Genomic DNA, 12,814 nt, shown 5'->3' with positions numbered 1-12,814 from the left:
GTACGAATTTCCAAAACGTTTAACATACTCCAATCCTACACCGCTACGGTGATCCTAAATCCAAGTTTCTGGATATAATACCATATATATTTTACACCCCTTCAATGACCCTCATTTAACATTTAAGAGTTCTAGCTCTACCGGTTCGCCATATGCAAGTGGTACATTTAGTACTTTTCGTACCGTTCTAGTACGAATTTCCAAAAACCCAGCCTTATCTGTCACCTTTGGACCAAGAGTGACCCTCACCCAAAATTTCAAGATTCTAGCTTTAGCAGTTTCGTCTGGGCGTCGATGAATCGTTAATCACTTTACTCTTTTATTAGTATAGATTACCCTGTGCAGCACTAAAATCTTGAAAGACCGCCAAAATCTGAAAGCTTATGATGGGAGAAGATCTACAAATTACACAAACACAAAATAACATGCATATTCAAAGCATTTTTTATAATTTTTCGCACTGGGCTTAGAGCTTGCCATTAAATCGACCAACAATATATGACAGGAAGATAATATAAGTATATCTATAAATATATATATATTACTTTAAGTTACAATACGAACCATATGACCACTTCTTATTACATTTCCAATATGGTATAGAATATCATAGACAGCCTCTTCCGACTGTTTTAAAGCATTTTAGTATTGTGTATTGGTTTCCAAATGCAAAGTGCTTTTGTGGGACCATTGTAATTTTAAATATACCCAAGTGTTGAGGTAGGCCAGTGATAAAACTAAAGAAACCTGCTGTTCTTGATTACAAGTTTAAAATAGAATGAGGTTAATTTAACCGTGCCGTGATTACACCTATTAGCTGTGACGATGATGATGATTGAAAAGGCAAGTCATTGAATTTGGTTTAGTAGAACATGCGATAAAATAAATGATAAGATATAATAGGAAATTTCGACATACATATGTAGTTTAAAGATTGTATTATACTTGCAATGAAAATACATCGTTTGAAATCTTTTAATAAAAGCAGAAATAGAATTTTGAATTTATTTAGATATGCCAATACATTACAGTATTTCAAAATACCTGATAGCACAATCTTTGTGTATATTAAGATTGAACATTGTGCAACGACAACATTTTGTTCCAGTAATGCAAATAACATTAAGACAATAATAGAAAAATCAAATATAAAATTGAAAGCTTGAAGATAAAAATTTAACCCAAATAGCCAGAAATGCAAAAAACATTCTTAAGACAAATATAAAATTGAAAACTTGAAGATAAAAATGTAACCCATGTTACCATACCAAAACGCTTAAAGCTTACATTATATTTTCTAAACGAACACAGATACTTACTACACTACTCCGCCCACATTCAAAATTTACATAAATTCAACATTTTTTTAGATTTTTGTTTTATTTATTTTTGAATGGATTTTTCTCATTATTCTTCTTTTCCTTGTGTTATAATCATCATCATTATTATTTATTTTACGTTATAAATAAACTTAAATATTACATATATCTTTAAAAAAATAATAATTGTATAGTAGAAATGAATGTAAGAATATATAAAAAAATGTGTGTGTGTATATACTATATATGAAGTTGCCATTATGATAAGTGCTAGAAAGTCCTTTTCTTTTTCGTTTCATTATAAATAGATATATCAAATCCATTTGAACTAAAAAAAAGAAATAATTTACTTTCCCCTTTGGAAAACTGTGTACACACACATTTTGGCTTGTTGTTGATTTTAAAAAATGTTGTTTTTACTTTTTTTCTTTTGTTAGGGTGTTGTTTTTTTCATTATTTTTAGCTACTTTACTAGTTTAAAAAAATTAAGTTTGACAAAGTCTTGTTTTCGGTATGGAGAGATTGAGAGGATGTTTGCCTTTTATAAAAAAAAAGAAAAACAAACAACAATCCTACATATATTGTTGTTGTTGATATTATTTCTCTTGGTAGCCTGGGGTATGTCATCATTCATAGTATATGAATTGTTGTGGGTGAAACATGAGTCGTTGATTGAATGTTTGTTTGGAGTAGGGGCCGATGTCGACGACAGTTGGAGATGGAATCAATGGAATATTGAAACTAATAGCAGCGACAGCATTCAGCAGGCACAGCCTCCTTCGGGATCCTTTGTTTCTTTTTGTGTGTCAAGTGTAATTTCTTGCATATCTTCATTTGGTTTATTCTCTGTCGCTGAGTCCATGCCCGGCAATGCAGCAGCCACACGTCGAAACAGCTGTTTCACATTATAGCCGGCTTTGGCACTTGTTTCAATAAACATCACATTCAACTCTTTCGCCTTGCGTTCACCCTCTTCCGTCGACACTTGCCGCTTGTCCGACAGATCTGTTTTATTGCCAACCAACATGATAATGACATCACTGCCTCTCTCGGTTCGCACGTCATCGATCCACTTAGACGTTTGATGGAATGAATTTGTGTTGGTGATATCATAGACGACCACAGCCACGGTCGAGTCGCGAATATACGATGGAATTAATGAACGGAAACGTTCCTGGCCGGCAGTATCCCATAATTGTAGGCGCACTGTACGATCTTCCAAGTACATTGTCTTTGAAAGGAAATCAATGCCGATGGTGGCCTGATAGGTATTATCAAAACTGTCATACATGAAGCGTGTAATTAGCGATGTCTTGCCCACACTCTGTTCGCCCAAGAACACCAATTTAAATTTACGCAAAGGATTTGCAAAATCTCCGGACATGATGAGAGTTTTTGTTTTCTATGTATAAAAATGCCAAATACAATAAAAAGAAATAGAGATCGTAACTTGTTTAAACAGGCCCACCACGTATACACAGAATGTGCTGAAACACTTTAATTGCTTATTGCTTTTCTTTCGTACACAACGACAATTGCTTTTCTAACTTCTTCTACTGCTGCGACTTCTACCAATGATGATGATAGTTTTTAACAAATTATCACCTAAATCCAAAATAATCTTGTCAACAATTACTTCTTGAATGACTTGAATGAATGGAGTAGTAAGTAGTTTGCGTTGTCGTTGCTTGCGTATTCGGGGCTGGGCTGGTTACTTGAAACTTTTTTTTCACCTATGCGTAGTTTTTTCTTCTAATCGCAGCAGCACTTGTCCTCCTTTGCAATGAGTATTTTTTTCTTTACTTTGTTACTGTAGCGCAGCGTTTATGAATAGTATATTGTATAGATATTTGTATTAATTGCACTCTGTTCTTCACTTCCTTTTTGAATAAATTCTCTGTATTGTTGTCCCCGATTGTATTGCTAATTAAATTTTTGTTAAAAGCGTAAAAATTGACATTCTCCAACTGAGTCACCACCAAAAAGTTATTTGCCTGATTGGATGAACTGTTTTATCGGCCAACACATATGTCAATTACGGCGACGTGTAATGTTGCCACTTGGTTTAGTATTAGTAGTGGTAATACAGTGATTTGGTGTAATGTCGACTTTGTGATATCTACAAATACAGTAGGACCTCGACTACGGTAACTATTATAAATTTTTATTCAGGAGCTTCAACACGTTATTACAATTAACATCATATATTTAAACTAAATATCGCTGGCTTAACTTGTAAAGGCGATAAGTCCCTTTTTAAACAATTTTTCAGGAGAGTTTATTGTCTCAAAAGTAGCACGTTTACATTTTATTGTATTTTATTGAAATCTCAATTCCATCCATTACATTCGAAATAAATCCTTTTATTTTGGTATGAGGATATATTTGACATACAGTGGTGGTCACGTAATTAAAATATTACTTTGGCAAACATTTTTTGATCAGCTCTCGATTCGTTTGAAGTATTCTTATTTTTTTTTTTTTAATTCAGAACATTTAGATATACTGCACTTAAGAGATTTAGTGTGGAAAGACTAAATTATAGCTTGCAATTTTTCCATAAAAAACTTTTTTTTTGATATTGATATTTTCTCACATACTGCAAAAAAATTCCGGCCTTCTTCAATAAAGCCTTTCGAAATCGGATTGTTCCTTTAGGTTAGTTCCCATATTTAGGGTTTTTATTTCAAATATTTATTTATTTAAAGAATTATTTATTGATATCTACTAGTTCCAGCAATTTCTGGCACATTCGGACCTTTTTTTCCATATTTTGGGTGATTTTCTCAATGTTATGTGTACTGTACAAATTGTTGCCAATTTTAATAGATTTTACAGATTTTTTTATCGGTGCTTAGTTTATTTAATTTATCAAATTTAATGAGTTTCTTTAAAACATTTCCAAAAAAAACTGCAGTAAAGTAAAAAATCACACAATGTTTTAATTATGTGGCCACTTCAAAGACCGTTATTTATGGAAAAACTGCATGATATTATTCTATATTTTCACACTACATCTAAGTGTTCTGAATTAAAAATAATTTAATTTAAAAGTACTTCAAACGAATCGAGGACTGATCCAAAAATGTTTGCCACAGTTAATTTTTTATTTACGTGACCACCACTGTATATGCAATGGAATTGACAACTTATACCCACAGGATTAATGCGTAATTTTTAGAAAATAAAATTACGATTATTCCATCCAGCGATTTAAATTTATTTGTTCATCTCATCCAATCATAGGATGTTAAGTTGGCATTATTTAACGTACAGTATTTTTCGGTTAATTGCACATCAAATTTTGCACAAATTTTCGTTCAATTAACCGAAGAACCAATTATTCAAACCCGCTTAAGTGAATAGTTTGTTCAATTACAGTAATCACGTATAATTGGAACTACTAATGATTTAAAAAAATCGAATGTCAAATACAAATTACGCTTTCTCGAAGTTTTTCCTTAGCAATAAACATATGTTTTGAATTAGTACAGATGCCGCCTAGCCTTTTTCACAAATTATGTCAAATATGTATGTAAAAAATGACAGATTATTTTTCAATTATTATTATGCAATTAACCGGTAAAAGTAAATTTATTTTTGATGACATGAATTTTGAATCAATTAAGCGGGAAAATCAATCAAATGTAACTTATATTTATAAATTTTAGAGGCAGGGAACTTCAAAATATTTATTAATATAGATTATTTAGCAATTTTTGCCATTGTACACATGATATGCGTGCATTTCGAAGGAAGATATTTTCATTTAAATATTGAAAGATGACTGTATAAGACTAGCTTGTATAATTATGCCATGGTATAATAATAAAAAAAGAACGGCGTATAAACTCAAGCCCGACTCTAACATCCCCTTACAAATTGGCATTTAATACTGTTACGAATATAACTTTAGATTTAAGTTAATTTAGATGAATTCCGTTAATTTAAGAATTTGAATTGTAACGTAAATTTCTACTACGCAGTTTTTTCGAATAACTTCACAACAACAAATACTGTATAGATTTTTCTACATCCTTCCATTTCCTCTTTCATTGTCCATTTTGTTGTTGACGTACAATTCTTGTTAAACGTCATCATTGGTTATCGCTTAATTCCTCTTTCTTTGTTACTCCCTCGCCTGTATTTGCGTTGTTGTTATTGTTCACTCAATGTAAGTTTGTATGTGTTTGTTGCATTGGTAGATTGTTCGTAATCTAGGTGTTACCAAATCGTCTAGAAACTTCTGTAGCGACAGGCAAGGCTCATATAAATAGGGGAAATGGCAAGGCAGTTAGTCAGTTGTGAATCAGACCGCGAATTGGAACCGTCAAGTAAAGTAAAGTACAAAGTAAAGTTGTGTCAATAAAATCATTGTAATATTCGTAATCAGAAAGAACACGCGTTTTATTTAGTACAAACTGTACTGGGAAATAAAACAACGTCTACACGGGATTAAGTAAAATCCAAGAACGTAACAATACATTATGTTTTTTACATATGTGCTGTCACTTCTTTCATCCGCATTTGCGTCAAATTAGCATCGTACATAAAACGGCATTTACATAAGAACTTTTTACGGGGTTAACCTACTTCATGAGGATTTATTTGGTATATATTCAAAGGAATTTACAATTTAAACTCACTGGGTTAACAAATTCCGATATAATGTAAACATACTATAAGACTTTTTGTTTTTGCGTTCATACCTGCATATGGATTTTTCGTATGACTACAAATAAAACAATGACTTTAAATTTTTTTAATCAACATCATTTTTTCATCCTTTCAATTTCTTTGATTTTCAATTCAAAAAAAATTTAAATGTGTTTCTTCCAAACAGCTGATTTCCTTTTGTTTCACATACTATTTCCGTATGTTTTACACGACGAGTTCATGTGGCATATGTAAATAAAGTGACACCGTTAAAGAGGCATGCCAGAAATCTTCGAATGTGTCTCCTGTTTATCTGTAAAACGGCATTTACATTAGAACTTTTTACCGGATTAACCTACTATATTAGGATTTATTTGACATGTATACAATGGAATAGACTATTGAAACCCACTGGGTTAACGAAATCCGGTATAATGCAAACGTACTATAATATAGAATTTTTCTATATGATACTTATAACACATTCCAATTAAAAAGAAAACAATGAACAACACATTTTCAAATTTTGATTCATTGTGACAGAAATGTATTGTTTCTTACATAAACTGACTTGCATCACATTTGTATAATGATAATTCATGATTTAAACAAGTCTATTAACTTTGTATTACAAATCATGAAAATTTTAGCATGATTAAGAAGAAAATAAAGCCTGATTCAGCTTTTAATCATGATTAGCTCTCAGAGCGATTTTGAGATTCCGCAATGAGAATGAAAATGTGGTGTATATATTTAAAAAAATGTCCTTTTTAATAAAACTTCAAATATGTTATCTCATAATAAAATACATATTTATTTTTTAATATATTTAACAAAAACAATTACTTTTCTTATCATTCTTTTGTGTTGCTTCTTTCTGCATTTCCAATTCGATTCTTTGTTCATATTCATCACTTGATGACGTTCTTGGAACAGCTGAAGCTACCGCCGGCAATGCGGAAGCTACACGTTCAAATAATTTCTTAACATTATAACTGGTTTTTGCACTTGTCTCTAGGAACATAACATTCAATTCTTTGGCTCGACTTTCACCTTCTTCCGTTGTGACTTGCCGCTTACCGGCCAGATCTGTTTTATTACCCACCAGCATAATTATTACCTCATTACCGCGTTCAGCTCTTACTTCAGCGATCCATTTTGAAGTATATTCGAAAGTAACTGGTTTTGTAACATCATAGACAACAATGGCGGCTGTCGAATCGCGAATGTAGGATGGTATTAGAGAACGAAAACGTTCTTGACCCGCGGTATCCCATAGTTGAAGGCGTACAGTTCGATCATCTAAATACAGAGTTTTCGATAGGAAATCTATTCCTACTGTAGCTTGATAGGTATTGTCGAAACTGTCGTACATAAATCGTGTTATAATAGACGTTTTTCCCACACATTGCTCTCCCAAGAAGACTAATTTACATTTAGTTATTGGACTAGAAATTTCGCCAGAAGCCATTTAGATGAACTGGATGATTAATACAATTATTTAATTAATTATTTTAGCGCGATATTTAATCTCTGGCTATACAATATTAATACTGATTGTTCGTTTGTGAATGTAGCAATAAAACATTAAACTTGATATACTGTTGTAATTTAAAATCGTGTGCTGAATTTAGAAACTTGTGGTTTTGTGATATATGAGTATTATTTTTAGAGCATTACTAAAGTTGTTGTTGAAAAAACAACAACAACAAATGCATACTCTGTCTAGAAAATTCGTATTTGAATGCAAACAATTCTATATATACAGTGATGCTCAAAACATTTGCAACTAAAACTGCAATGCAATAAAATGGAAAATACTTGGAAAAATAATATATTTCAATATGTTGTTGTTATTTTCCCAAGAATATAAAAAGACATGATTCGGCCTGCTCAAAACATTTGCAACTACTTAATACTCCTTCTTTTCTCCCTTGTCTGTGGTAATATTATACAAAATAGTGTCTCAAAAAGAAATATCTGAAATTTATAAAGTCCATAAATCCGTCTCATAGAAAGCAGAAACGCCTAGAAAAGTTGATCGGAAAATAAAAATAATTATACAACAATTCCCTCATATAACATCCATAATTTCAATAAAATGAGTTGGTTGCAAATGTTTTGAGCAGCACTGTATATATATGCTATGCCCCTGTCCACGGTAATTTCATGAAATTGTTACTTCTTAGTAAATAGATGGAATTCCTCATTGAATCAATTCTTTTTTAAATTACTAGAGTGGAGAACTCGTTGTAAGACCGCCTAATTTCATGAAAGTACTTTAGTGTGGACCGCGACTAAACAAATATATAACACCAACACTTTTCATCATTTTGCTATGTCAGGAAGAAATTTCGATATTTTTATTATATTTAAATGTTGGCGTTTCATACATTTTTAAAATAATGTTCTTAAATAGCATTTACATTAGAAATTTTTACCAGGTACTGTCAATTTTACACGAGCCATCAATGCCGTTTGTACTGTCAAATTTTATATATGTGAGCAAGGTGTATTTAATAAGGTGTAAGTGACAATCATTTTTGTTTGTGAAGCAAAATGTCAAACGAAATTTTGAAAAAAAAAATTGATTTAATAATTAATTCCCCTGTTTACGAAAACTTGTCATAGGGATACGTGGTCGAGCACAAAAGTAGACTTTAAGATTTTCAATTTTTGCCTCTGACCAAAAAGCCGATTTTTCTTGTTCAAAATTGATTTTCGACTTTTACTGACTTTGTAATAATAAACCCAGTATTTATGAAGAAAATTTAAAGTTGATCATGAAAAGTTTTCCTGCAAGGCCAAAAGTCGACTTTTCAATACAAATTGTCGAATAATCGATTAGTCAAAAGTGGAAATAATAAAGCCAATGAAGTGGAGTATACAACAAGTAAATCCTATAAAATCCAAAAGTTTTAAATCCCAGCTGTTAAGACTGGTATTAAAATAATATAAAGATGGCGTTGTAAAGAGCTTTTTTCACCCCATGACTTGTAATTTTCGAGACACGTCATTTATATGATGTATAAATGATAAGTTTTATTAAACTCAGTTTGGTGCAAATATATTTATTTTTATAATGATGTTTGTGGTTTCACAATATATTGTGGAGGAGTAACAAAATGGATTTCAGTTAATCATTAGGATTCTAATTTTTGTTCTCGGTGTGTGATCAATTCCCTAGCAAGTGAGAGCTCTTTCCATTTACATGTCATGTAGTTGAACGTGACGATTTTCTTTAATTGCTAACTTTTTTGAAATGACCTGAATTAGTGATTTTCCATTTGGTATGTTTCTTATAAAAACCACATTCTATTTCATCAGTGATTGAACTAAATTAAAAAAAAGTGTTCTACACATGCACAATAACATCATTAATATGACTAACAATTTATAGTTAATACGTAAATCCCAAGAAATTTGTTTATTAATAATTTTGGATTAGCTTTACATTAGAACTTTTTACCGGGTTAACCTACTTTATGAGGATTAATTTGACATATATACAATGGATTTGACAATTGAAATCCGGTTAAATGTAAACGTACTTTAAGAGATATACGTATTTCCAATTTAGAAATATACCGCAAAAGATGATTTGCATACATTCAGTATAAAATAATTATCCATCTATAATGCATATAGATCATTCTTTAGCGGAAATCTACTACAGTAGGCTAGGTATTCATTTAAAAAAATTGCAATGTCGTCGAGAAATAAATTCAAAGTGATTTTCTTGGGAGAACGAAATGTTGGAAAGTCAACGTTAATTACACGCTTCATGTATGACAATTTCGACAATACTTATCAAGCAACAGTGGGTATTGACTTCCTCACAAAGACGATTGTTGTGGATCAAAGAAGTGTACGTCTTCAGTTATGGGATACAGCGGGACAAGAGCGCTTTCGTTCTCTAATACCCTCCTATATACGTGAATCAGCAGCAGCGATAGTGGTTTATGATGTTGGCAACAGTCGATCGTTTGTACAAATCTCGATGTGGATTGATGAATTACGAGCTCAGTTGGGCATGGATGTGGTTATTATGCTCGTAGGAAATAAAAAGGATCTTATTGACGAACGTGTAATCGAAACTAAAGAAGGTCAAGAAAAAGCCGAAGAATTGAATTTAATGTTTATTGAAACAAGTGCAAAAACTCGTTATAATGTCAAAGAATTGTTTTATCGCGTGGCAAAGGCATTGATCTATAGAAATTTAATTTCCAACAGTTCGTCAATTATTGAGGAACATGTAATCGAACTGGAAGTAGAGAATGAGAATAAAAACGATAAGAAGGGTGTATGTTTTTGCTGAATTGTACAAATTTGTGAATCTTTAATAATATGAATGCATAACATTATAAAATACATGATTTGAGTATAAACAATCAAAGATGCGAATTTCTTAAAATACTTTTAAAAATTGCACAATGTATAACATCTGTAAACAAAATAATAAATAACGAATTATGGATTATACTATGGTAGAATTGCTACATCGTTTTACCGAACAAAATGAAATCCACCCATTATCTTAATTTGCTCGAATTCATCAAATTTTTTGAAGAATATAAAAAATGCAATACTTATAAATATTGTTTGCCGTGGCATAATTATACAAGGTAGTCTCATATGATTCCAATTTTTTCATAATTTTACTTTTGTCGACATTCAGCTTTCAAAATTTAAATGAGAATATCCTTCTTCGAAATCTGCGCACAACACAAGGTTTATTCATAAGGTTAACAAACCGTAGATTGGTTTGGCCATGATGACAGGAGACCTACTCTTTTATTGTGTACCGGCTACTCTCAGTCGTCCACACACGGCTACGTACAAAAAAAATTCATATGTCACAAAGAAAATACCATCGATTAAGTTTGTTGTTGTTGCGGACTCAAAATGTTGTTGTCGTTGTGGTTGGTACCCCTAGATGACAATGGGTACCTCTTATCCCTCCCATGGGTTCTGTAAGAACCCCCATATGGGCTTCAAAACATTTGAAGACCCCCAAATTCTGTCGGCTGTACCTTAACCCTGTTTACATATCCTTTTTAAATTAATTAACTAGAACACATTTTATTTTCTTTTAAATTCATTATTCAAATTCATATTCATTTTAAGAATAAACAATTTCTACTTAAAGATTATACTTAGATTTACTTAAATCTAATTATATCCATAAGTGGAATCAAAATCTATACAATTAAAAAAAATCAAAGAAAAAGGCACAATTTAATCAGCAGGATACATACAACAATTATTAATTTAAATTTTTGTTTGTCAATCCCATTTCGGTGCCAATATGCACTAAATTAATAATCCAAATAATACCTAACACCTATTGAGCTCAAAGGGGTTATTATATAGTCCTTTTAATTAATAAGGGCTGATTTTGTTTTTCTCACCCAATGGGATTAACAACTAACAATATTGACTCTAAATGATGATAAAAAAATGAAATATTTGTATATTTATATTGATTTATATATATACATATGTATATATTCATATATATATATATATACTCATATATATGTATGCCTATATATGTATATATGTTCTTATATATATATAATGTTCTTATACCTATAGACGTATTTTTAAAGAAATAAAAAAAGGAAATTATGTACATATAAATAGATTTTTAAATTGGTACATTGGTACAGGCTCATATAATTTTTTTAAAAACAATTTAAAATTATTGGGATTGCAACAAAAAAAACAAGAATTTTGGAATTTGTCCAAAAGAAACAACAAAATAATTGAGAAATATCTCGGCTGACCGTCGAGGAACTTTTTAAAAAAACTGGGCCCACACCATCCCGTCTGTGACTGGAGGTGATGGTTACCCTTGCTCTGATTTTATCAGCGTCAAATATTCACGGGCTCTTGTTGACGTACTTACTCCGTTTCTTCTTTATAGCACGTTGGATTTGAAGCTTACGATTTTGTTGAACGCCGGCACTAACAGCTTTAAATGTTCAATGCGGTATTGTGTTGAACAATGGTCTTAATAGTCGCTTCCAAAAGATTCACTATTGGCCAAAATGTTGAAAATTGATAGCAATGAGATGTTGGGGTTATATGCCCGGAGTACTGCTGGAGTAACGGAGTAACGCTGATTCGGGACGTTAACCTTTCTCAAAATCGGAAGTGGGGAAGAACCGCGACCCTAATACAATTCAACAACAGCCGGGCAACTATTTCATGGGAACTATATGTTGGAGGTCTTTCGAGTGATAGACCCCTATGTTACGTCCTTGCAGATCCTCGATTTCATAAAGTGAGGTCCCTACCTTTTTGACTACCCTACATTTGACGAACTTCCGACAAAGCTTTGAATTAAGATGGCGGGCTGCGTCACTTAATACAAAGTTGCGTCGAAGTACTTCCTGTCCGGGCTTGAAGCTAACTTCACGTGATCTAGTGTTATAACGTGCCGCTGACCTTTCGTAAGAATCGTGGAGTTTTTCTTTAATCGTGTCTCTGATTAGATCGTGTATGTTGTGTTTCGGGATAATTTCAACCGATCCGTCTTCTAATGTGCCTAGCTTACTCGCTAATGTATACGCGCTACCGTGTGTGATCATGTGTGTTCCGAAAAGTGAAAAATACGGTGAACATCCTATGGATGTATGGATTGTGGATCGAAGTGAACACTCAATCGCAGATAAATAACGGTCCCAATCCTTCTGATCTTCGGATACATAAGTTCGAATCGCCGCAACAATTGTTCGGTTGACTCTCTCCGACGCATTCGCCTGTGGAGAATACACCGCGTTTCGGATCTGAGTACATCCGTACCGATCTAAAAATGAAGTGAATTCGGAAGA

At 32.2% G+C, this 12,814-nt stretch overlaps 3 protein-coding genes across 3 annotated transcripts; 1 reads left to right on the top strand and 2 right to left on the bottom strand.

The window, feature by feature from the left end:
* Positions 1-2,045: 2,045 nt before the first annotated feature.
* Positions 2,046-2,721, bottom strand: LOC133335944 (ras-related protein Rab6). Its single transcript, XM_061544238.1, has one exon. It carries the CDS (start codon positions 2,701-2,703, stop codon positions 2,080-2,082), a length of 624 nt encoding a protein of 207 aa, XP_061400222.1. The 5' UTR covers positions 2,704-2,721; the 3' UTR covers positions 2,046-2,079.
* A 4,083-nt stretch (positions 2,722-6,804) lies between these two features.
* LOC133335940 (ras-related protein Rab6-like) lies at positions 6,805-7,446 on the bottom strand. The gene has a single exon (XM_061544233.1). It carries the CDS (start codon positions 7,444-7,446, stop codon positions 6,805-6,807), a length of 642 nt encoding a protein of 213 aa, XP_061400217.1.
* Positions 7,447-9,681: 2,235 nt separating this feature from the next.
* LOC133335939 (ras-related protein Rab6-like) lies at positions 9,682-10,293 on the top strand. The gene has a single exon (XM_061544232.1). The coding sequence runs from the start codon at positions 9,682-9,684 to the stop codon at positions 10,291-10,293; it is 612 nt and encodes a 203-aa protein (XP_061400216.1).
* Positions 10,294-12,814: the final 2,521 nt, after the last annotated feature.

Source organism: Musca vetustissima, unplaced genomic scaffold (assembly GCF_032173495.1).
Source record: "Musca vetustissima isolate MV318-11 ecotype Yass unplaced genomic scaffold, APGP_CSIRO_Mvet_v1 utg90517, whole genome shotgun sequence".
Lineage (NCBI taxonomy): Eukaryota > Metazoa > Arthropoda > Insecta > Diptera > Muscidae > Musca > Musca vetustissima.
Note: the sequence above shows the minus strand (reverse complement) of the source record. Positions and strands in the feature narration are given on the sequence as shown.